This window comes from Chiroxiphia lanceolata, chromosome 14, assembly GCF_009829145.1.
Source record: "Chiroxiphia lanceolata isolate bChiLan1 chromosome 14, bChiLan1.pri, whole genome shotgun sequence".
Lineage (NCBI taxonomy): Eukaryota > Metazoa > Chordata > Aves > Passeriformes > Pipridae > Chiroxiphia > Chiroxiphia lanceolata.
This window is the reverse complement of record NC_045650.1, coordinates 18,208,941-18,234,453: the sequence shown is the minus strand read 5'-3', so window position 1 is coordinate 18,234,453 and position 25,513 is coordinate 18,208,941. Positions and strand designations below refer to the sequence as shown.

At 52.4% G+C, this 25,513-nt stretch overlaps 2 protein-coding genes and 1 long non-coding RNA gene across 3 annotated transcripts in view; 2 read left to right on the top strand and 1 right to left on the bottom strand.

The window, feature by feature from the left end:
- Positions 1–15,623, bottom strand: part of F8 (coagulation factor VIII) — a 23,372-nt gene extending 7,749 nt beyond the window's left edge. Inside the window, 17 exon segments of the mRNA XM_032701855.1 lie at positions 254–419; positions 689–2,788; positions 2,790–3,417; positions 4,439–4,648; positions 4,797–4,947; positions 5,235–5,446; positions 5,668–5,761; positions 6,721–6,895; positions 7,023–7,257; positions 7,529–7,750; positions 9,243–9,350; positions 9,698–9,769; positions 10,396–10,608; positions 11,066–11,188; positions 11,483–11,607; positions 15,228–15,404; positions 15,530–15,623. Coding sequence (XP_032557746.1) covers positions 254–419; positions 689–2,788; positions 2,790–3,417; positions 4,439–4,648; positions 4,797–4,947; positions 5,235–5,446; positions 5,668–5,761; positions 6,721–6,895; positions 7,023–7,257; positions 7,529–7,750; positions 9,243–9,350; positions 9,698–9,769; positions 10,396–10,608; positions 11,066–11,188; positions 11,483–11,607; positions 15,228–15,379 — 4,986 coding nt within the window. The 5' untranslated portion in view covers positions 15,380–15,404; positions 15,530–15,623.
- On the top strand, positions 15,194–25,513 carry LOC116793773. The gene is made up of 3 exons (XR_004359587.1): positions 15,194–15,205; positions 17,289–17,292; positions 23,807–25,513. It is a non-coding gene; the product is annotated as an uncharacterized LOC116793773 (long non-coding RNA).
- Positions 18,586–22,999, top strand: FUNDC2 (FUN14 domain containing 2). Its single transcript, XM_032701857.1, has 5 exons — positions 18,586–18,638; positions 19,043–19,193; positions 20,517–20,592; positions 21,698–21,832; positions 22,718–22,999. Exons 1-5 carry the CDS (start codon positions 18,620–18,622, stop codon positions 22,793–22,795), a joined length of 459 nt encoding a protein of 152 aa, XP_032557748.1. The 5' UTR covers positions 18,586–18,619; the 3' UTR covers positions 22,796–22,999.

Genomic DNA, 25,513 nt, shown 5'->3' with positions numbered 1-25,513 from the left:
GTCTGTCTCAGGTCCAGGGCTTTGCACCTGAACTCTGAGGTTCCTGCTGACCTTCCAGCCACTGAGGTCCCTCTGAATGGTGGCTCTGCCCCCCAGTCTGGTGCCATCCACATGCCAACAGCTCCAGCCCTGGGCCCTGAAGATTAACCGGGGCTTGCAGAGCCTGCAGGCCCACTCAGCACCCACTCTGGCTGAGCACAGACAGTAATGGGGGGATTTATGGTTTTGTAGGAAACAGGAACTTTCAATTCACCATGATGACATCTTCAACTTCTGCCCTGATGTATGGCCCAAGGATGCCCAGGTGTTCATCCAGCTCTCCCCGCTGCGCTGGCCGTGTGAAAGAATCATCCAGGTACTCCCGGAAAACCACCTTGCGGTACCTCCAGGAATTCTTCCTCCTGCTGCTCCAGGGGTCCCTGTGGGAGGAGGGCAGGTAAGTAAGTCAGGTAATACTGTCCCTGCAGGGCAGGGATGATCCAGAGCCATTTGCAAGGAAGCTCAATGTTTCTGTTGTTCCAGAAGTCCCCAGGGTGGAGGGGAGGTGCTGGGAGCATCCTCCCCCTGGGCTGCTTGGCTGGGTTGTACCCGTATAGACCTGTGTTCCTGCCTGCCAGCACATGCCAGCTCATGCATCAAGCCATGCCATGCAGTGCAGGAGGAAAACATGAGGGACAATCACACTTACGCTGCTTTTAGGAAGTGCTGGGGTCTCTGGTTCCCATATTCCCACATCACCTCCACTGCTGCAATGAAGTATTGCCGCACCTCTCCCTGGAAGGAACGTGGGTCGTGCTCGTCTTCCTCGTAGATGTCAAAATCCTCCATGGTCTCCTCTGTGTCACTGTACTCGTCATAGTCTGACTTGGCAGCCTTTGGCCCTGAGGGGATGGAATTGCTCCCGTTGTTCAGAGCTGGTTCCTCCCTGAGTCCTGAGCTATGGTTCCTCTCCCCAGCTATGTTGTTGCTTTCACCATCCTCCTTGGGCTCTCCCAGGGCCTGGGCCCCTCTCTTCCCTGCTTCTCTGAGGACATCTTCCCCACCGAGCACCTGGCATCGATGAGGACTGTCTTGCACATATTGGGCTGCTTTTTTGGCAGTGTCATTGTGAGGGGGATTACTTGGAGACAGCGAGCAGTTCTCTCTCAAGGCTGGTTTCGTAGGCATTTCTTCTGGGGTTTGCCCAGACGTTCTCTCAGGCACGTAGTCCTCTGTGGCATTGGCCTTGATCTGCTGAGGCTGAGGACTGAACTGACCCAGCTGCTCCACAGAGTTTGTCTCTTCCTCCATCCTGCTTCTCCCCTGAGCTTGCTCGCTCCCAGGAGCGTCCCAGACCGCAGCTCTGCCTGGCTGCAGCTCGGCCAAAGCTGGGCTCTGCAAGCCCCCCGTGTACACTGCTGCCCCCAGGGAGACTGGGTCCCAATTGGAAGCCAGGTCTGCAGCCTCAGCAGCAACCTGCATTTCTGGGCTGCTTCCTGCCACTGTCACCTCAGTCCCCACTGCTCCTCGTGTGGGCAAGGAGCGTCCGCCGTGCTGGACCTCCTCACTGCTGCTCTGTGCACCCCCATCTGTGCTTGGCCTCCCCTCAGGAGACACCTCATCAGCCTGCAGAGCATCTCTACCCAGGGGTAGTCTCCTCTCAACCATGTTGGATTTTCCTTCCAGGCTTTGCTGGGCCACCATCACCTCAGGCAAGGCGTCACTTGATATCAGGGACCTCTTTTTGAAGCGAGTGCTGCAAAAAGGAGAATGAGGTCCACACACCTTTGGGGCTTTCTTATTCACTGCTGTCTCAGGGGTCTGGCTGGCCAGATCCTGCTCTGCTCTCTTAACATCAGAGAGGGGCTTCCTGCTGCTGGGCTGCCTGGTGTTAGGAAGACCCAGACCATGCACCAAGCCTCTGCTCCCCAGTGACCTGGCTGGTCGAGGTCTCCAGTCAGGACCACTCATGCTTGTGGCTGGAGCTCTGTGTCCCAGAAACTGCTCACGGGTCTTTAAGAAACCGTTTGGGAATGGCCTTGTGTCATTGACCACAACATTCGATTCAGAAAAGGTAATACTGTCCTGCTCTGATAATTCCTTAGCGGCTGTATTATCCTGAAACACTTCCTCCAAGATTACTTCATCCCTCTCTTCTGTCATTATGTAGCTGGAAGGCTCAAGGTCATTGGTCTGTGCAAAAGTGGTGTCTAGAAGGCTTGTGCCTTTCGCAAGTTCACTGGCTTGTTGTTCTGTGCCACTTTCTGCAGGCAAGGAGTTATTCTCCTCTGTGAAGATTTCTTCTTGTACAGGTTTGTCTGAGAAAGAAGCATTTTTCTCTTCTAAGGATTCATAAAAGCGTTGTGAAATCACTTTGTCAGGTCTTTTTTCTAGCCTAGCATCTAGATCATTTGATGAATAATTGCTTTCTGTGGTGTGACTGTGAGCTACAGCATGAAAAGTCCTGTTATGTTCTGTCTCATCTGAAGATGTAGAAGAATTTGTCAGTGTGGAGGAAAAGTTATGATCAATATTTGAAGCTGGTTCTGTATTGATTGTCTCCTCTGAGTCATATAGATTAAAGGATATTTTATCAACCCCTCTCAGCAACTTGTCCTCAGCACCCTGTGAAGACATGTCTTGAAGTCTCAGGTTGTGCTCCAGGTCATTCTGGTGAAATGAGCTCCTGCTCTCTTGAAGAGGAGATTTGCTTGCAGCAATTGAGTCCCAGAAGCTTGTTGCATGAGTAGTTGTCTTTTGAGGCTCTGCTTCCAGGATTTCTCTCATACCACCAGGCTGGACCATCGCTTTTTACTGGCTCCTGCACCTCTGAGATTTTTTTCACGTTTGTTCCTGCCAGAGCATCTTCTGGAGCTGGCATGGCTTGGTGCAGCCATTGCTGACCTTCTTCTGAACTCACAGTACCATGGACCCTTCCACTGACACTCACTAAGGGTTCTCCAGGTGGGACAGCTCCAAATCCTTCACCCTGGCTGATGATTTTTGATGATTCTTCATCTTCCAGGAAGGATTCATAGGACACTGGCTCATAGTTTGCCTCTGAAGAAGACATGGAAATATCAGGGGGATTTGGCATCATTTCTAAAAATGTTGATGTGCCATTGGAAGAGGGATCAGAAGTCCTGCCGCTGCTCAGGAGGGCCCCAGGTCTGGGTTCTGTCAAGCACAATCTTGTCTTCTCTGTCTCATTGCTGGAAGAGGTGATGTTGTTCAGTTGCTTGTTCACACATGGCCTGTGCCACCTCCTTGTTTCAGAGAAGCCCCTGGGTTGGAATTCAAAGGTGTCCTGCTCCTCATCTGCGTACACATAATCCTCCTCTTCAGGGTATTGCTCATACTGGCACTTTGAGACCGTGAACTTGGCATGCATCCCTCGGTCCCTGAAATCAGGATTCAGGCACCCTAGTGTCCAGACACCTGTCTCAAGAGAGGACAAGAGGACACCATCAGGTGGTTCCTGGTAGTGATTTTGTGTTTTCATAGTCCCTAGAGTATCCTACAGCTGGACTTACAGCACCATCACCATAATCCACCCCCAAAGACATACCAGCGCTGACACCTCTCTCCCAAACACAGTCGCCATACCTCTCTCTCCCACTGAAGGAGAGAGAAATGAGAAGCTGCCTCTTGCTCACATCCCTGGTCAATGTGTTTGCTCCCTGCAGCAATCACGCACCCAGAGTGGGTGAGGTGAGTGATAACTGGGCTCTGACACTGACAGACCTTGAGGGCTGTCACCTGCTGCTGGCTGAGCTGCTTCTCTGCTTCTGAGCAGCAGGCAAATACCAGAGCTCGAACGGATGCAATGCTTGGCTGGCTTTTAGAACACTTCCTGGGGTGTCTGACAGCTTGGCTCAGGGAGCAGTGCTCATGACCATCATATCAGTGTTTGCAATCACACGGTAAATCCTGTGTTTCCTCTGGGAGTGAAGACACGGTTGACAGCACTGCTTTTGCAAACGCTAAGGAAAAATGCTGAGTGGGGGGAAATGTAACTGAACTCTGGAGCAAATCTTTTCTAGGACTTCCCCATGGCTCTGATTTCTGTCCTTACAAAGGTGTGGAGATAACTGCTGTGACCAGCAGCTGAACCCACAGCCAGGACAGCACTGCCACTCCTTGACCTCCAAGCTTGGAGCCAAGGTTGCAAATGTCCACCAGGCTCAAGTTACTGCAGCCAGCCTTGGCATCATGTGTGACCTTAACACACCCTGTTAATGAAGGAAAACACAGTAATTTAATTTATTTAATTTAGACTTTGAAATATTTAGTCGTTGCCTCTCACTTTGCTGTTCCAGGATGTTCCAGGGTTCCCTTTGCTCTCAGACCTCTCAAAATGCAATCAGGTACCAAAGAACTGGCTGGAGGTGCTCACTGATCTCTGCTGTGATGGTTGATAGCACGGCCCATGGTTTATAGAATAGCCCATGTTACTAACCTGGCTTTTCCAAACTCATGAAGACTGTTTCTCCAGAAAATGGGAAGAGGGTAAGCACGTCCTCAAAGACCATGTTGCGCTTGAACGTGTTTCCGGAGAAGAAGATGGAGAGGAAATCTGTCTGTGCCCCAACACTCAGGACGTACCAGTACACAACGTCATGCAGGCAGAGTTTTGGTTGGAGGTTGTCAAATACAAAGCCATTAATAGCTGGAAGAAGGCAGAGGTGAAACATTCCATGAGGACCCCATTCCTCCCGTGGCTGCTGAGCTGCTCCATGTCCCCTGCTCATTCCCTGGGGCAGGGATGAGCCTCTGTCTGCTGGGGCTTTGCAGGGAGCCCCTGACCCAGTACTCACTGTGCATCACATTGGAGGCGTAAAATTGTGGGTCCTGGGTATCCACGTGGGCTGGGTCAGAGCAGAACCTCCTGATGTTCTCCTCCAGGTACCAGCTGTGGTTCTCATCAAAGACTGAAAACAGCACCAATCTCGTGTTGTCTGACATTATCTGGAAAGGGAGAGGGAAGAAACTATTCCTTGTCTGATCAGAGCACTCCCAGGGCCTAGTGTAGCTGTCAGGTCTTAGCCTGGGTGAATGGGGAAGAGTTTACCACTATTTCACAGGAGTTAAGGTCCAGGTTTGAGAAAAGGGGCATGCAAGGGAGGATGGGGAAGGCAGAGGAATTGGGACTGATGGTAGGGTTGAAGAGAACAGGACAGACAAATTTGGTTTCACCCACTACATTTATTCCAGCCTTTCAGCCTGGCAGTTGAGGCAACAAAGGAAGGACCCACCTGATTTCCCCTCTGATCCATGGACTTCTTGAAGCAGATCAGGAGGGGCCCAATCAGGCCCGAGGCTGTGTCTCGGATGGGGTCGATGGAGCTGTAGTAGAAACGGGTGAGGCAGCGAGGATCTGCCTGCGTTGGCCCATCCTCAGGGGTGAGGCTCCAGCTGTAGGTGAACGACTGGCCAGGGGGGATAGGAATATCCTTCACATCTTTGACTGGCAACACACAGAACCCAAGAGCAGACGAGTTAAGCCTGGGCTGCTCCTGCAAGGGGTGATCCCCCTTTTTAGAAGAACTCAGAAAGGCTTCCTGCCCACACAAGTTGCATAGTGAGCCAACCATGCCCACTCCAGGAGGGCACACTGGCTGTATGGAAAGTTGATCTGGCCAAAGCAGACCCAGGGACTGGGGGAGGATGCAGAGGAACACGCTTTACCTTGAGAGGATTTCCTGGCGTAGTATGGCCTGACACTAGTGAGACCATGAGGGTAGATGTTGTACGGTCGGCTTGCCAGGTTCCTGAACACGATCTGAAATGAGCACAGCCAGCAGGAATGCTTAATGATTTCTGAATGTTGTGAGCCCTTGAGGCTGCCCTTAGTGAGGGAGGGAAATGCTGGGCAGGAGTGCCCTGGGATGGGCTGCCTGCCAAGGATCAGCAGGGAGGAACACAGGCATGTGTGGCACCACAAAGTCAGAATAGAAGAAACTACTATTTCTCCATGGTGAGTCTATACTGTCCATTTTTCTGGGAGGTGACCATTTTAGGGAGGGTATGAAAATATCAGATTTATTAAAGAGAAAGTGTCTGTCTTTATTGTTACTTTATATACGAGTCAAAAGAACCATATGACCAGAAGAGGTCAATCCAGAAGGCCTCAGAGGACCAGGACACTAAATATGCACATCAGCAAACAGTTCTCAAGTACTCTCCACTTCACTGCATGAAGCCCTTCATTTATTTCTCTAAATAGCTCTGTCAGGGCTTTGCAACATGCCCACAACTGCACAGGGAACCTGAGGAAGGGAACAGAAATGTGAAGATCATGGAAACCATCCCATTCCTCCTAGCAGAAAACAAGTCAAGTGATCGGTAGAGGCACTTGGGGAGGCACAAGTGACAGCTCCCAATACTGTAAGGTAACAACAAACAGATGGAGAAGAGGGGAGGATGAGAGGACACACTTGCCTCAGAGGAAGATGCTAGGTCATGGATTAATTCACACAAATACTAAGACACCTGCAAGCAAAGGAACTGGGCCATATCCTGTGTATCTCTGCTGATCTTACTGAGAGTATTTAGCTTTAGCTACCAGTAACATCTGCCTTTCTGGTGAGCTTTGGACATTACCAAACATGAGAAGGCACCCCAAGGACTTCTGCCAGACATTAGCCACAAACCAGGTAGTAGTTCCAATTATAGGAACAGCACTAAGCTTTGAAGTTTCCCCTTGCAGTCCCTGTTGGTGGAAAGCAGTATGTCTCTTACCATAAACTGATCTCCAACCTCTCCTTTAATGACAGGCCCCAGAATTCCCTTGTCAAGCTGATTTGACACCTTGCGCTTCTTGAAGGTTGCATCTTCATACTCCACAAACACCACCTTCTTATACTTTGAACCGATGCGCTGAGGGCCAGGCTCCAGGTACAGGCTCGAGATGTTTCTGCAGGTAAAGGCAGAGAAAGAGCAAACAGCCACGTGGGACACTGTCAGAAACAGAGCAAGGCCTTCCATCACTCAAGGACCCACACAGCTTTCCAGGGACAGTGGGGACACATGCCCACTCTCACCTGTCCAGAGACACTGGTTTCACAGGGGCATAGTCCCAGTCCATTTCCTCGGCTGCAATGTAGTAAGTCCAGGTCACAGGTTTGTCTTTGGCAAAAGAGCGCACTTGGATCACATGAAAAGTTTCCTCCTCTTCTCCAGGGTAATCCATGTCCTCTGGCTCATCTGACAGCATCCCCATCCTCAACAGGCGTTCCACAGGACACTCCTCCACCTTCACAAGGGCTTCCATGCCAGCTGGGTTCAGACAGGCCAGGCAGAAAGGGTCACATTGGTGCTACAGGCATGCGTTCCCCAGGCTCTGCTTGGGAGAGATCCTCTCCACTACCGTCCCATAAAATGGGCCATCACATGGGTCAACTCCTGCCATCAGGTCATGGACCAGATTGCAGCTGGATATAGCACTGTGGAGCAGGAGGGGCCTTGGGGCTGCAGCACTGCACAGAACCCTGAGCCTGGGCCATCCCCTGAACTTCTTTTCCCCCGAGCTCTTGTAGAATGAGGTTACCTTGCTGATGGGACAGTATCTGGCAGAACATCCGAAACCAGCCAGCTGTTCCTGGCATGGTCTGGGCTGTGAGATATGTGGCGGGGGAGATTTCTAGGCTGCTGAGACGGTGGCCTCTCACCAGGAATGTGTGGCCTTCAAAGAAGATGGAGTGGACTTCTGGCCCAGAGCCCAACCCGATCACATGCCAGTGGACCTGCTTCTTGAGGCACAGTGTGAGACCTGCCAGGAGACAAGGAAAGCACTCAGGAGTCAGCACTGTGTTTACCCCTTGTTCCCACTCTTGGTGTCATGGACTCAGAGTCTGACACAGCTGACTAGAATCCCATGCCCTTCAAGGTGCTGGCTTCAAGCTGTTCACACATGAGCGTGGACTGCCTGAGCAAAACAGAGGCACAGGTCTCATCATCCCTCCTGAGATAAGACTAGAGTGGGGAACTTTGGCAAGCCTTTGGGAGGTGTGCTCATAGGACCTCACAGTAGGATGCAGTGGTAAAAGACATAGATGTGCTCTTTGACTCTATAAATAGGGAAATTGGGAACTGGAAAGGAGAATCATTTGTCTGATCACAGCACTGGCAAAGCTGACACTAAAATATTGGATCTGGGGCAAGGCTGCAGCACATCCCCAGCAGCAGCTGAAATGCCACAAAGGGCAGAGGGAGGTCGCCAGGATTATTTGAGAGCTGGAGAAAATTCCTTCCTCAGAGACACTCAAAGAGCTCAGTGTGCTTAGGAAATGGGAAAGAATTTGGCTACATTTTAAAAATATTTTCTTGGGGAGAAATTGATGTGTGCTGAAGGGCTCTGTAATCTAGCAGGAAAGTGAATAACAAGTTCCTGGAAGCTGAAGCCAAAAAAAGACAAATACAGAGTTAAGCACTTGTTTTTGGCACTGAGTGCAAAGGTGACTGGAACAGATCCCAGGGACCTCAGAGGAAACTGGGTGGAGGTTCCACCCTGAGGCCCTCAGCTCTCCATTTCCAGCCCTCCATCAGACACCTCTCAGGCCAGATCCCACATCCAGAGAGGGGTGTGCTGGGTGTGGAGGTGGATACCTTCTCCAGGGAAAACCCACTGTGCAGATACAGTAGCTGAAATGAGATCTACTCAGCTCTTAAGCTCTACAGATCCACAAGGACTGTTGTAGAAACAAGAGAAAATATCCTCAAGTTGCACCAGGGGAGGTTTATGTCAGACATTAGGAAAAATATCTTCACTGAAAGGGTTGTCAAACACTGGAACAGGCTGCCTAGGTATTTAAAAGCCTTGTATATGTGGCAATTTATGGACATGGTTTAGTGGTAGACTCGGCATCGTTAGGTTCGTGGTGGACTTTTCCAATCTAAATGATTCTGTGGTTCTATTCCTGAAATCCCACAGAGGTTTTTTAGTGAGAGTTGAAATTTCCCTTCAGTGCTACCTCCAGCCTTGCTCACAGGGCTACAAAAGATGAAACTCTTTGCTACCAGCACTATTCCTTGAGACCTCCAAAGAGGTGTGGCAACAAAGACAGCTGGAAACAGCTCCTGCTCCACTGTAAAGGGGCAAGGCAGATCAAGGAGCTGAGGTGTAATAGTCCCTCTAAGGTGAACACAGCATAACAGATCCATCACCTGGAAATTTCTCACACCCTTTCACAAGTTGTCTCGAGGTTACACACCTATCTCCACCTTCCATGCCCCCATCCCTGTCCCTGGCCACCAGGACTCACCAGGCAGTGAGCCATTGATGTAGCCATTGATGGTGTGAAGCTCTGTCCTGTTGTGAGCCTGGGGTTGAGGAGCTGCAGGGGAGCCAGGCTCAGAGTACCAGCTTTTCCCTGTGGAGAGAGGAGGATGCAGTCAGCTTTCACTTGAGAGCGTTTCAAAGAAAACTTCAAAGAGAAATGGCTCTGCATGGATATGGTGGTGACCATTGCATGTGACAGGGCATTAACCCCCTGCAGCTTTAGCCTGTGCGATGAGAACAAGGTCAGGGCGTGGGATGGCAGAGCGGGGGGGGACTGCAAGCTTCCTGCACCCAGGGAAAAGAAAGAATGGCAGGACTGCATTGGATGGACTCAAGCCCTTGGGAGGAGGTGTGGGTGCTGAGCAGCTGTGCTCACACCATGGCAAAGCAAACACCCCAGGCTGAATTCAGGGTCTGACACAGCCAGTCAGTTGTTACCTTCATTGAACACTGCGAAGAGCAGCACAAACTCGTTCTGCACATCCTCATTCCCATCGCTCACCAGGGTCCCTGCGAGATGCAACGGGATGGATCAGGTTAGCAAGCACCATGCCTGGCTCCCCAGGGAATTCCCTTTCTGCCCTCCAAGAACTGGTAAATCAAGGCCAGGCTGTGGTTTGATTTTGTCACGTCTCACAACTGCCATAGCCCTGTTTCCAACCTTGCTGTCCCCAAAAGCCCATGGTTGAGAGGCAGCTGCCCCTAGAAGGTATCAAAAGGTTAGTTTGCCTTCCCTTCAACTTCACTCAGTGGAGAAACTGCTCCTGGTGAGTCAGTGGAACCTGCAGACAGTGCCCTGCGAGGAGGTGACTCGTGCCCACTCATTTCCAGTGACTACTGAGGGGTCTGGACAACTACCTCCAGGATGTGTCTCAACCAGGAATGACCAGTCTTACTCCAGTCACACTTCTTGTGCCCAGCAAATAATAACAGTCAGGTTTTCATCACCTCCATGCTTACTGAAGGAAGAAAGGAAGGAGAGCAGGCACAGGTACTGTGGAGCAGGCAGTGTCCCAGGTATCCTCCCCCTCTCCCACCTGATCCTGAACCCTGGCTGATACAAACTTCCCTCTAATTCTTCTGACAAAGCCCTGTGACCTGTCCCCATCCTTACACATTACATGTGCTGCCCTTACCAGGTCGGCACACGAGCAGGGCTCCAATCAAACCAGAGTTGATGTCCTTCACGCTGTTGGTGTTGGAGGAGTAGGAGTGGGTCAGGCAGGCTGAGTCATCCTCTGTCGGACCTTGGTTTTGCTGGATTTCCCAGATGTATGTGTGTGTCTTCCCAGGATCCACCCTGTCACCCTCCTTCTCTGTCTGGCTGGTCTCATCCTCATACCCTGCACCTAAAACCAAAGAAATGGCCAGATGTCACTGGAGGTTCATCCCCAACACACCATGGCTACAGAAATGCCTCTTCCTCCAACCCAGAGCACAGCTCCCCTCCATCCCAGCCCCTGGAGCCAGACTGACTCCCACAGGCAGTGGCTTGCTTCAGGGCAGTGAGCAGAGCTCACTTGTTGGGCTGTGGATCCACCACCTGTCCTGATGCTGGACAGCACAGTCTTCCTGGCCCTAAACATCCAACCTCAGGTTTAGCCTATCTGTTACCTGTGTAACTGATACAGGTTTGCTCATCTCAGCTCATTTCTGGGCTGGGCTTGGTCATGTTGTTCCCTCAGGCTCTGTGACCATCTGCCCTCGTGGAGGGACATGAATAGGAGGGTCAGGGAGAAACACACACCTGGCAGAGCAGGAGGTGCTACACAAAGGCTTGCAGCACGTGGCCATTGCCCAACTCACCCTCCGACGCCTTCCAGTAGGACACCCCGACAGCGTGGAGGTTGTAGGGGCGAGAGGCCAGGTTTTTAAATGTGATGACCACCGTGTCATAGACTTCTGCTCGGATGGTGGGGCCCAACAGACCTGAAGGAAGGAAGACAACAAGGTCAGGCAGCTGGGGTCAGGCAGCTCACAGCCTGCCATGAGCCCCAGAGAGTCCTGACTTTCCACCTGCACAGTTAGTGGCTGTCCCTCATGTAGCACAGCAGCATTGACTGCTCTGGCTCCAGCAAGGCTCTGTGCATCCCCAGGAGCTCTGCCACACTGGGACTCTACCCAGGTGCTTCCCTAATCCTGGCTGAAGGGCTGCCAGCACCCAAACCAGGATGAGTTTGGTCGCTGTCAGGGAGAGTGAGGGCTCACCACACTGCTTCTTACCCATCCACGCTGGCTTGAGCTTGGGCTGTATGAACAAGGCATCGGGGTACTCCACAAACACAGCTTTCCTGTAGCGGGGAGGGACACCAGGTGTGGGGGGCCATGGGCCTGCGTTCCCCGAAATGCTGCAGGAGGAAGGAAAAGCCAAGGCTGATTGCACAGCCCCATCCAGGGATGGGTAAGAGCCATCCTCTTCCTCCCCTTCCCGCCAGCTTGCCTGTGTCGTGCCAGCCCCAGGGATTGCTCACCCTGTTGTGTCCTTTGGATTTCCTGACAATCCCCAGGTGTGATTGGAAGGGGTTTGCTCGGCTCAGGGGTGACAACATGGCAGTGATTCATGTCATGGTGTTAGTCATGATGGAAGAAGGCACAACGCCGTACCCAGCTGCAGCTGGGAGAGGGCACAGCAGCAGCACTGCTGACAGTCTCCTGCCTCCAGCCTTGTCCAGCTCTGTGCTTTCCAGCCAGCGACACACAGAGCACTGGAAGTGCTGCAATAGCAGTGCCACAGTGGCCTCTGCCATGCAGCCACCTCCCACCCCATCCCCTTCAGGTGTGGCTGACACATCACATCATATATAACTGTAACGTGCCCCCAGTTCCCCCCAGGAAACAGACTGTGTTGGGCTGCATGGCAGGTCATGGCAGATTGCTCTGTGTCTGAGTAACGTCCCCACATCTGTTTCTTTTCTACCCAAACTGGGATTTACAGCCAGCCCCTGAAAAATAGGCTTCACAGCAGGAAGATGAAAGAGCTTTGAATGTATTTCACATCCCACTCATCTCTGCTGGCCACTTTCTATTTGTAAGCAGCTTAACAAATTCATTTTCCAGAAGGAATCCAGCTCATTTATCAGGATAGCAAAGCCATGAATTTCTTCAAGGATTTGAGAAGCTGACTTATCAGCCTCAGGACCGAGACCATTTCCAGTAACCACAGAGACTACTTCTAGTCTGTTTTGTTTGGAGCAAAAGCCAGGTGGTATTTTCTTCCCACTTAAGAAGCAGGGAGGGTTGCTCTCCTGCTCTGACTAAGCCTTCATTCCAGCAGTGTTTCCCTTTGTGACTCTTGCTCAAGCGGAAGAGGAAGGAGACAGAGTGATTCAAATTTAGGAAAAGTCAACACACACTCACTCTCACACCACTGGCTATAAACCACCTGCAGCTGGAGGGTGCTGTGGGGAGAGCAGGGTGCTCCCTTCCCAGGGGCAGAGCAGGATGGATGCCCACAAAAACCACACACCCATCCAGCTCCTGCCTTTCCCACCAGGATGGCAGGAGGCCCCCAGCAGACACAGCCCCAGTGAGCAGTGCCACTGCATTCAGCTGACTTTGCCTACAAACCATTATCATTCCTGGCTTGATGGCAGCAGGGTTCAGACCCAGCTCTGCTCTCCAGGGTGCCCCCACACTGGGAGGTAGTTGTGCTGCAGGATTGCTGGCACTCAGCTGTCCACTGTCGGGAAGCTTTGCCTTAATCTCTAACTCGCAGAAAGCCCAGATTTGAAAATGCCTCCCTGAGATATGAGGGTCTGGTCCTGCTAATTCTGCAGTAAACAAGGCAGAAACTCTCTGGAGCCAGGGGGATTTTGCTGGCATGCAGGGACATGGCTGAGAGGAGACTTAGTGACAACAAAGCTCAGTGCTGGGTCCCAGCTGGCATGGCAGAGCCCACAAGGGATGAGGAGGCAGAGTTCAGCACAGGGACATCTGATCCAACTGCTTCTGGCCAGTCGTCTGCACTTGGGGTCCCCGTGAACTTCCTTCCCAAAGGGCAGCTGAAGCTGAGGCAGGGAGATAAGTTTCTGGCTCCTTGGAGCAGCATTGTTAGCCACACTATCTGTTCATCTCTTGGAGCTGGGGGACATCCTGCACTGCCGAGGCGCTCAGGAATAGGCTGCTACGTGTCCACCAGCTTCAAGTCTGAGCTGAGGTCCCCAGGGCTGTTGCAGGACGTGTTGGTTCTGGCTCCAACCCTGCTGAAAGGGCTGTGTTTGGGAGGAAGAAAAACTGAAATCATGGGGAAGGCGTAAGCAGCTCTGGGCTGGTGTGCCACAGCCCATTAGTTTGACAGAGCTTTCTACAAGCATGCCAGAGAAACCACTGCATATATACAAGGATTTTGGAGGTCCTGCCTGGAGATGCACCTCTAGGAGTTTCCATGAGATGCTGGTACCATGAGGGAGAATGGGTGGAGCAGAAGACACCCCATACACAGCTCGGAGACAACCAGCTCCAGTGGCAGCTCTGCTCCTGCCATGCTTTCCTGGCTCACTCCTGAGTCTTCCTTCTCCTCAGTCTGGCTGATTTTCTGTGCCCTCCCCACATTTTGGGGAACTGGGCTGAGTCTACAGGGCCAGGGAAAAGGCTCTGTCATCCAGCTGGGAACAGCCATGAAGAGCAAGCCCTGGTTCCCACCATGGCTTCCCCAGGAGCCTGCGCTACCCAGGAATACTCTGCCTCCCTGGTGTGGAAACACAATCAAATCCCTCTGAGAAATCCAAAGTTATCTTCCCCTGTTTTAGAGAAGGACAAGTGACCTCAGACTGCTGCCAATGCCCTGCTTATTCCCAGGCAGAGTCAAGTCCCTGAGTCACTCCTGGGTCAGAAACAGTGCTTGAGTATATCACTAAAGCCAGTGCTGAAATGGAAAGCCACAGGGCTGAATTAACAGTGTGAGTGAAGTCATCATCTTACCATAGAGTAATATCAGTGAAAGCAGGGTAGGGGGGATTAGTAAAGTGTGGGTGTTGGGCACAATTTTCCTACTGAAGTAACCAATGGGGGGAAAACCAACATAACTTGGACACAATGACTACAGCAGCTGGTCAGGCTGACCTGGCTCATCCCTAGATCCTGGTTTCCAGTGCCTGACCACGGCTCACCACTGCTCTAGCCAGTGTGGGTCTGAGAGGGGGCCATGGGCTGATATTGCAGGACAGAGGGAATGGGCACAGCTTGACCCATAGGGGATGAAGCCATCCAGCTCCACTCCTCATGCTGAGCTCAGAACAGCCTGTTCACATCCACGTGTGTGCCAGCCAGCTGTGTCTCCAGACAACACCATCCTGATGCCTGAGCAATGCAATTGCCACTTTTTCTTCCTTCTCCAAAGTAGATGGGCAAAACCACCATGCCTTCCTCCCTCTTGTCACTGTGCACAAACACCGCTCTTTGCCCAAACACTACAAATTATTTTCAGTTCCTTAAGGAAAAATTTCAGCCCCAGCAACATAATGTACACAGAGATGTAAATAACTGAATCTGGATTTTACCACAGGCAGACACAGTCAAAAGCCTTTGCTGCTCTGAGGGGAACACAGTCAACCTTCCTCTGCAGTCCCCAGGCAGGGAGGCGCAGGTCCCCATCTCCCCTCACATTTCCCCAGAGCTCCCATGATGCAGAGCAGAAGGGAAAGCACAGGCTGGAACACCAGCTCTTGGTTCCTAACACAGCCTTTAAAGGGTCACAGGCAAATGGCATTAATATAAAGCAATGCAGAACAGCAGTGCAGAGCAGGTATCCCCTCTCTCTCTCTTCTCAATTCCACCAGTCCCCCTCTGGGGTTGCACATAGTGACTCCCCATCACACCACCCCTTCCCAGCTGTGCCAGCAGCTCAGTGCACCCCCCTTACCAAGTTCCCCCCATGTACCTGCCTGGACCCAAGCTCGCAGTGCAGTCCAAGCCAGGGTGGGAGAACACCCAGAGCAGAGTTCTAGAGTTGCAATAGAAAGAGCTTTACCCTGCAGGAGCTTGCAGCACGGACAGCAGGTTGCTGTGTGTGTAGTCCCAGGCGGTTTCCACTGCAGCAATGTAGTATCTTCTGACTTTGCTGGTGCCCTCCTCAACCAGGCAGAGGAGCAGGAGGCTGCACAGGGCTCCTGCCAGCATCATGCTTCGTGGTTGGAAACTGCTCTGATTTCAGGAGGAAAAGTGAAAAGGAATGAAAAAGAAAGGAAAGAGGAGAGAAAAGCCTTTATCTTCACATCCAGCTGTTGTAATCCACAGGAGATGATGATTTAAAGCCAGCACCCACAGACTCACTCAGAGCACTGGAGAGTTTCTCAAAGATGTCAGGAGAGGAATCTCTTGAGCAGGTTAGTGCAAAGAGCAGTGTGTGAGTGATGGACTCTCCCACTTTTCCTCTGGCAGTGACAGGAGGAGAGGAAAAAACAAAAGGAAAGGGAGGGCAAGCACAGTGGTAAGTTCCGCTGCAGGACTCAGCTGGCTCCGTGTCCTGGCCTGTGTCTGGGAGCAAGATGAGGAAAGGGAGGGTTGCAGAGGAAGCAGAATTTAGGTGTGGTCTCTGCCTGGTCTCACCTTCTCTGTCACCGCTGAGGAGAGTGGGTTGCCAGGGATGCACACACGCACGTACATACGTGGGGTTATCCCTGTCCCCGGGATCCCTTCACCCCAGGCAGTGATGATTTAGCCACACAACCTCACTTCAAGCCACGTGGGAGGGAGAGGGTTGGGGTGATCCCAGGGAATCCCCTTCCCACCAGCTTCACCTCACATTTCTTCTCCCCTCCCAGGGTCCTGCAGCTCAGAGAAGCTGGCACTGAAATGTTTTTGCAAATTTCTTTCATTTTACTCACAAATTTTCAATACCTCTTTTTAAAAGCCCAGGAAATCCCCTTCCCCCCTCGATGCACACACGTGTGCTCAGGCACACGCACTGGCACATGGTTGTCCCTTGGCTCACGAAGGCAGGAAGATGAGGAGGAACGCCCCGGATGGTCCCAGCATCCACTGGGAGAGTGAGGTGTGGAAATGTCCCATAAATCAAGTTGCAAGAGAGCAGGAGTGCACCAGGGGTGGTGACCCCTTTGGTGACAGTCCCAGTTTGTGCAGAAGCATCCATGTGACAGGTCTTGGTGACTGGAAATGGAGGGAGGCAGTGGAGATAAGGGAGGGATGGGAGTTTTAGGGTCTCTGACATGAATCCTTAGCATGGGGCAGGTGGGACAGGTAGGGGATGGGACAGGAGACAGAAGATGGGGCAATCCCAGCAGATGCAGGAACACATTCCCTGATGTCCCCCTGCCCCATGTAGCCTAGCATAGCCTGGGAACAACTTTGAGAACCCCAGTCCCACAGGCTCACTGTGCAGGAGCAACCCATGTCCATAGCGAGCACTCTCTGCCCCCCTCCCTCAAAAAGGCCAGTTCTCACCACCTCACTGGGGACACCCACTCTCTTCCCACCACTCTCTTTATGGCAGCCTCGGGCACAAGGGGGAAAACCATCCTGGGCATCTGTGTGTGGCCAGAGCTCCCACAGCAGCAGCAAGGTGAGCCCAGGGGGAGCCCCCTCAGCCCACACTAAAACCCAACCTTCCAAGAGGCTGCCCCCGCTCCTTGTGCTCACCCAGGGGTGGCAGAGAGAGCACCAGGACTCGGGGCAGAAAGTGCTTCCCCCACATCATCCACCCTGCTCCTGGGGAGGCAAAAAGCCAGCAAGAAACACATTTCCTCCAGTTCGAGCACCAGTGATTGGCTCCATGCCCAGCCTGGGGATCCTTTTCTTAGTCATCAACAATCCACCCCACTCTTTTCAGCAAGGATTCTGGGACAAAACAAGTGATGTGTCACACTTGGGGATGCCCCAGGGTGCTTAGCATCACCTGCCCTGATGCAGTGAACTAGAAGAGTAGTCAGTACAGGAGGTAAGAGGGTTGTGTGGAAAAGTGTCCCTTGGAGGCTGCAGTGGCAGGGGCCTGGACACAGTCAGGAATTAATGATTGTGACACTGGCAAGTGCTGACTTGCTGAGTTTAACCATTTTCAGCTACAGGGAGGCAGGTCCGTGTTCCTGACCCAGAGACATCAGAGTAAACTGGAGAGATGAGGTCTACCCCAGGGGACTAGAAAGAAAATAATATTATTGAGATACTCAAGGCTGTGGGAAAGGGAATCCAGGTGTGAAACTGGTCACTTGGAAGTAACCTGTGAAGGGGGCCCAGATCCTGACCTTAGCTGCAGACAGAGTAGCTTTGTGCAGGCATACGAGAGCCAGTGTGCAGCAGAGCATGCCAAGGACAGCTGGACATTCAAAGGGAGCTTGGCTCCCCCTCAGCAGAGCATGCCAAGCTGGAGCCCACACGATCCAGCAAGAACCTGTCACTGGAGCAAAGCCTTGAGTCTGAGGATGCTGCCCCAGGGAGTGACCAAAGGTGTCCCTGCACCACATTCAGCTTGTCCATTTTTCCCTTGTCATGGCAGTTATTTTAGTTGGCCGCTTTTGCCCTGGTAAGTGGGCAGCAGCCACCGGCCCCACGGGCTCTGTGTGTGCAGGACATCACGCCTGTGTGTCCGGGGACGTGCTGCCCCACCACTCGGGTCTGAGTGTGCACACACTGCTCCAGCCTAATCAGGACAGTGCAGGAAATACGTGCAATATTGCCGCAATTCCTGACACGTCCCCACCTGCCTGTCAGTGGGATGTTTGCTAGTGGAACGTCAGTGCAGCTGAGTGATGCTGTTAGTTCCTATAACAGTGTTGTTGGTTCCTAGAACAGTGTCTGCTCCCTTCCTGTAACAGTGTTGTTGGTTCCTAGAACAGTGTCTGCTCCCCCACCAGTCCCATGCTGCCTGCACTCCTGCTCCCACTCACGCACTGGTTTCCATTAACCTCACAGGAGTGGGGTTACACTCTCTCCACAAGGATTTTTTTTTTTTTTTTGCCTGTTGTTTCTCAGGCTTTCTGTCTCTTCTACTCCCTGGTCAGCTGCGTCCCCAGCTGGGAAGGAGGTGGCTTTTGTTCCACAAGAGCTCAAGCGGGGTAATGGCTCAGAAATCGGTGTTGGATCAAGGGTTGGACCGAATGACCTCGGAGGTCTTTTCCAACCCAGTTGATTCTACGATTCTATGATTTCACCAAACAGAAACTAATTTTTTTTTTTTTCACTTTCCAAGGGGCCGAGGGGTCCCTCGGAGCCGCTCCGGGGCAGGTGATGCTGCTGCGGCGGCAGAGGAGACACCCTTTGGGGGGAACACCCGAGGGCACCGGTGGGGGCACAGCCGAGGCCAGGGCGCGCTCCCGTGCACGGCCACGGCCGGGCTGCCCCCGCGCGCGCTCCCGGTGCCGCGCGCTCCGTGCCCGCGCCCGCGCCTGCGCGGAGCGCGGCGGCGTCATGGCGGTGCCCGGCGGAGGTGGGACGGGCCGGGATGGCCGGGAGTGGAATAGCCGGGGATGGCGCGGGGCGGGGGGGGTCCCTCCAGCCCCTCTCCCCTGGCAGCGGGTCCCCGGGCTCCCCCAGCGAGGGGGCACGGGCCGTCCCCGGTGGCACCGTGCGGCGGTGCCGGTGCCGGGCCTGGCCCCCCCTGAGGGCCCGGGGGGGCTCCCGGCACAGCGCCCCCAGCACCGGCCGCGCCCTTCGGGCGTGAGGGGTCCCGGGGACGGGGGCTGAGGGGGGCTGAGGGACCCGGGAGTCCCCAGAGCCCGGGGCAGTGCCAGGCCCCGTGAGCTGTGGCTGGACGCGGGTCCCATGCCCCGGGGCGGCTGCAGGGGCTGCGGCACGGTGGTCCCGGCACTGAGCCTCTCCAGCTGCCCGCAGGTGCGAAGGACGACTCGTTCAGCGTGCTGGACCTGGCGGAGTACACCAAGAACCGGCCCTGGTGGCGCAAGATCTTCGGCCCCAGCTCGGGGTCGAGCGCTGAGAAATACAATGTGGCCACGCAGCTGGTGATCGGAGGGGTCACGGGATGGTAAGATGTGCTGGGGTTGCCCTTGCTGCTCCAGGCAGGCACTGGCTGGGCTCTTGGGAACACGCTGACAGGTGCAAGGGGGCCATCTGGCAGTCATTCAGAGGAGGCAGGTGTCCAGCGTGCTCAGCCTGCTGTCCCCTGGCATGGTCTGCTGAGCTGGGGGACGTCTGAAAAGCTGTCTCTAACTTGGAGCTGAAGACCTGAGACTGTCTCCTAAGGAGGGAAATTGCACCAGTCTTTAATTTTTTTCTAACTTCTGGCATAGGGTGGTGGTGTTGAATTTAGGACAGGTAGATATGAACCCCTTGGAACAAGGATGCCTTCTTATCTGGAGATGCTTCAGGCATCTGCATTAAAACCTCCCTGAGGTCGTGGTTCCCAGGGTTTCATGTCACTTGTAGCAAGTTCTGGGGCTGATGGAGTGTGGCTCTATTTGCAACTTCATTCCCACCATTGTTTGAGTTGAAAACTTTGTGTACTCACACTGCTTTGCCTGTTGCCATGCCCGTTGTCTTCACCTGGCACCAGGGTAACTGTTTAACTTCATTTTCTGATGGAAGTGAGAGCTGGCCACCTCTCCCTTGTACCTTCCCTAGGTGTATTCCAGAATGGGTAAAGGCAGGTGCCTGTGGTGTTTGCAGTGTTGATAAGGGAACTGTGTTCCAAGCAAAGTCTGGTTTGGGTGATACAACACCCCAGCCCTTTGCTGCATGACTGAGCAATGGGGTGGTGCTGGCTTGAGTTCTGGTGGCTGCAGTAATACCTTTCATGTTGGGAGCATGTAACCCATTTTGGAGACCAGTATGGCTTTAGACCACTGCTGTCTGCTTGTTCCAGCATTCTCCTCTTCTAAGAAATGAAAAGGAAAAGCAAGCAGTTGTTTGGACAACAGAGAAGCTTTTCAGTGATCTGCTCCCCGTGCTCTGTCATGGAGCAGCACATGTGCTGCCTAATTTCTCTTCAGAGACAATACTGGTTTTAAAAAAAAAAGCCCAAAACAAAACCAGAAATCACTTGCTGATTTTGGTGAAATCACACGTTTCTGATTAGAAACATGTCTAATCAGAGAAGGGTGGTGTTGAGGAGATAAAAATCAAACTGCAAAAGGCTAAATTGTGACAGCAGGAAGTGAAAAGCTATAAAGCATCAATTTTTGGCTGGGTGCAAATCCTTCTCTCTGATTGCACATGGGTTTCTTCTGCTGTTCATCTGTCTCCAAGTCTTGGGTAACTTCTGCCAAAGGCAGTCTTGCCTGTGGGAAGCATGATGAGGAGTGTGTGTTTGGTGTCTCATTCTCCTGACTGGATCCTGGTTGATTTGCAGGTGTACTGGATTCGTCTTCCAGAAAGTCGGAAAGCTGGCAGCGACAGCGGTGGGAGGTGGCTTTTTCCTACTTCAGGTGTGTATGAACAGCAGTCCAGGCTTTCCAGGAACTGTGCTGGTGGGGATGAAGGGCTGTCTAGGAATCACTGCCTGTTGGGACATGTGGGGCCACTCTGCCAGGAGCTTTGTGTGGCTGTGGATGTCAAAGGCGTGTTCCCCAGACCACATGGATACAGCAGCAAAGCAGGATCAATGTGCATAAACTTCAGGATTGCTAAAAGGTGCAGATCCACTGTGGGATTCATCCTCAGGCCAAGGACACGAGGTGGCTGTTACTGCAGGGGCACCTGAGTGGAGCATGAGACAGCCCTCAGCTGCAGTGAACCATGGTGCTGCTGCAGGACTGTCTACTCAGAACTGGCTAATGTACTGAGCCCTGTGCCTGTGGACATGGTGTCCCTGCAGGAACAGCCCTGGATGTCAAGGATTTATCTGTATCTGTGACATGCTTCCTTCAACCTGGCTACTTCAGGAGTCTGGCCAGCACAGATGAGGCTCTCTGTAAAGCACTGGGGAAGAGGAGAGAAAACAGAGGTCTCTCTCTGTCCTAAGCCACTTCTCCTGATTTCTAATAACCCTGGCACTGAGGGAATCTGCTTGGATGTGGGCATCTGGCTCATACATCTTGCAGCAGGCAGAGCAGCTCTTAGGCCCTGTTCAACACTTACCTGTTTGCTCCTCGGGCAAACAGGTAAGTTTTGTGTGGCTCTGCTTGATCTGCTGACAGGGAAAAGCTTACTCTGAGCAGGAGGACTTCCACTGCTGAATCACCCTGAGCAGATAAAATAGTTTGAGAGGAACAGGCTATTAATAGCTTTGTCCACCCACAGCAGCAGGAGAACTGCGGGGTCCCACCGATATCCATGGCAGTTGTGAGGGGGAGGTGATGCCAGCTTTATGTTAGGGAATAGAGGCTGAAGCAGGCTAAGCTGCAGTGTGTGCCCTGCTTTTTGGGGACTACTGTAGGAGACAGATGTTGCAGGAGAGTTAATACAGCTCCAGTTTTTAAGCTGATGCGCCCACTGGACTAGTGTGTGGGAGGTCAGGGAAGGTGAGTGGGTGAGGGGGTCTGTTTAGCCATGGTCGTGCAGGAACTTTCTTTCCAATCCTCAAAATTCTAGATTGCAAACCACACGGGATACATCAAGGTGGACTGGAATCTGGTACAACGGGACATGAACAAAGCCAAGGAGCAGCTGAAATTTCACAGCAGTGGTAATAAAATGCCTCCAGAAGTGAAAAGCAGAGTGGATGAGGTGAGACAACTCTCCCAAGGCTTGTACTGGAAAACAGGATTGACTCCTGAGCTGTTACGGATCTTTCATTATGCAAATACAAGGAGGGAATGGCAGCAAAACAGGAGAGATGGCGAAGGCTGTGGGTGTTGTTTACCTAGACTTTAGTAAAGCCTTTGACACTGTGTCCCACAGGATTCTCCTGGAGAAACTGGCTGGATGGCCGGGCCCAGGGGGTGGTGGGGAATGGAATTAAATCCACTTGGGGTTGGTCACTAGTGCTGTCCCAGGGTTCAGTGTTGGGGCCAGTCCTGTTTAACACCTTTATCAATGATCTGGACGAGGGGATTGAGGGCACCCTCAGTCAGTTTGCAGATGACACCAGGTTGGGCAGGACTGTCGATCTGCTGGAGGGCAGGAAGGCTCTACAGAGGGGTCTGGACAGGCTGGATCCATGGGCTGAGGCCAGCTGGATGAGGTTCAACCAGGCCAAGTGTCAGGTCCTGCCCTTGGGTCACAACAACCCCCTGCAGCTCCAGGCTGGGGCAGAGTGGCTGGAAAGTGCCCTGGGGAAAGGAGCTGGGGGTGCTGGTCCACAGCACCTGAACATGAGCCAGGGTGTGCCCAGGGGGGCAAGGAGGCCAAGGGCACCTGGCCTGTGCCAGCAACAGTGTGGCAGCAGGACCAGGGCAGTGACTGTCCCCTGTGCTGGGCACTGGGGAGGCTGCTGTTGAGAGGGGAGGGGAGGTCATTAGGTTGGATACTTCCCCAAACCTGAGTGGTGGCATCTCTGAGCATCACTTGCCTTGAAGAACAGAAAGAGCCCGAGGGATTTCTTCTTATGGGGAGGGTAGGTGGGTGACCTGCTGTTGTTGAACACTGTTGCCTATTCTCTGCCCTGCTTAGGTGATCATATTTCTGAAGAAGAATGTTATCCTGACTGGAGGGTTTGCTGGAGGATTCTTGATTGGAATGGCATCCTAGAAGCTGCACTCGACTCTCCTTTCATGCCCAACCTCCCCTCCCCTCCTGTACTGCTGTTATCTCTCACTTAGAAGTCAAAGGATGTTGCCAACAGACTCAGTCCCTTCTGCTCACAGGTTCCAGCCCTTATTTCTTACAACGCTGCTTCTGATTTCCACATTTTTCATCAGTCTGGGCTGTCAGTGTGCTGGGATCAGTCTGAAAGCTTATGACTCCCAGTGTATCATTATGATTCCTTTCCCCACCGAATATGCCCAGTCCCAAATCTTCTGATGAGTTGCAGTCTCATAAACATGTAGTGGCAGAGAAATCTTTTAAATGTGCTTTCCACAGGCGCTCAGGACTCTCACATGCACACTTGTCTGCCAGTATATGTGTACAACAGCTGTCAGCTGTTCACCGTTTAGCTTTCAGTATTCATGCCCTGGCACCTGGAAAACCTGTGCTTCCCTCTTCACACAGGTGGTCTGTGCAATCCAGAATGTGGTTGGCTGTCTTGGGGTGAATGCAGAAGTGTCAGGGCACAGCCTGAGCTGTGTCCAGGGCAGGTGAATAAGGATTCTCCTGCCCTCCCTCTGCCATTGCACTGCACAGATGGCTGTTCTGCTTCCTCTCTGCTGTTAAATTTCCCTGTACTGGAATTGCAGCACTGCACTGCTGATGGAAACTGAGTCTCCAGGCCCTTTCCTCATCATGCTTTCTGAAAGCCACCAAGCTCCCTGTGCTGTAGAGCACCTTCTTATTTGCCACCTGACTGCTCAGCCTTTGAGGGTCTCTCCTTTCAGCAGGCCCAACCTGTCTGTGTCAGGCTGGTATTTCAGCTGTGCCACTTACTGGAAATCACCCTGGGCCTCTGACCGGTGTTTCTGTGTCTGCCATGACCTTTTCTGGTCACTTTGGCGTTGAAGAGCAATGGTGTAACCATGTGAGGCAGGATGGTAGACAGGAAATGCATCCCTGCTTGGGGTACGTTGTACTGGGCCAGGGTTGCCAGCTCTGCCGGAGCAGGAGGATGATGTGAAATCTGGAACTGAGTCCTTTACCTGTCTCTGCAGAGCACACACTCCATCTCCCTGGCCTCTGCAAGCAACTGAAATGACAAAACTATTGGGAAAACCAGGTTGTAGTCTTGTGGGAGTGGCTCATTTGCATATTTTCTGCCTTGGTTATGTTCCTTTCTTCTTTGTGTTTGCCATTTCCACAAGAAAGGCTGCTTGCTTAATTCCATCAGCTGCAGCCCTTCTCCTGCAGGTGATGAGGCAGCCAGGTGCAGAGCTCAGCTGTTTTTGGACAGCCTGGTCCAGTGCAGCTGTGTGCAGAGAAGAGCTCTACTAGAATTTCTACAAGAGAAAATTACAAACAGAAATCCCTCCGAGGTATTCTGCAAGCATGGAGATTTGCAGGCCAGCATAGTGATGTCCTCCAGCAGGTACATGTGGGAGTTCTGGCCCAGAATGTGGGGCTTTGTGGGAAAGTCAGCCCATCCTTCAATGGGAAACACGCTGGTAACAGTGACACTCGGGGGTGATTGGTTTGCAGCACCTGGCTCAGCAGCTGCCCCCCATTTCCAGTGCTGTGTGGTGCATTTGTGATCTGCTGCTGGTGCTCTCAGTATGGCTGGAAATGGGATCTTCCCCTGAGAGCTGCTGGAAGAATGGGTTCTTCCACCAGAGGTTTTGGAATGAGCACTTGCAGTTGTTAATTTTGTTTCAGCTCTGTTGATTGAACTGTCAGGGTAGCAACACAGTGATTAAACTGAGGTTTTCTCTCCTTCAGAATCTGAAAAGAGGCTGCAGATAACCAAGAGGCACAAGCTGTGTCTTTGCTCCTGTCCTGACACACGTGGCCAAGGAGGATGAGGGAGCATCTGGGCTCACATCCTTTTAACCATGGCCTTCCTAAAAGCCATCCAGGACTGCAGGGATGATGTGATGCAGCCAGTAGGTCTCCAGTAAATTGGTGTTTGGCAGTGGAGTGACAGATGGTGGTGGTGGGTTTTGGGGTTTGGTTTGTTGGGTTTTTTTTCTGTAGTACCTGCGGAAATGGGTGTTCATGAATGGATACATTTGTCTTGCAGGGTATCCCTTGTTCCTGTAGGGAAACAGCATTGCTGCCCTTTAGCTGGGTGGGCTGCATAGCACAGCTTCTTCTGAGATGCACTAATGTCCACAAAGCTCAAAGCAAATCACTAACAGACCTTAGGAATGTTTTCCAGGCTCAGTTAAGTCACTATTTCTGCCCAGCCCTAGGGAAGGGTGTACTGGATTCTGGAGTCCCAGTTTGCTGCTACGGAGAGAAATGGCCCAGAGAGGGAGCTAAAACGCCTCAATTGCTGCTGGAAGGAGAAACAAGTAGCAAGTTCTCGTTGAGTTTGCTGTGAATGTAGGCAGGGAGTGGACAAGGACATCGGGATGTGGCAAATCTTTCTGCTGTGCCGGTGTTGGGCTCGTGGCTGGCACCATTTGATGCTGTGGGCTCACACTCAAAAGCTTTGATGCTGAATCAGCCTCTGTGGGGGTGCATTTTCATTGTTGCAGGTGCCAAGATGAGGTGTCCCTCCCCTCCCCACTCCTGCTCCTTCTAGTCTTGTTTAAACAACTTCTGACATCTGTTACAGTGCGAGAAGATTTCAAACACATTAAGCTTTTAAAGTGGTTTTATATATTGTATGTAAATGCTTGTTGAAGTGATATTTTATTAAACAGTTTTGCTCTAATA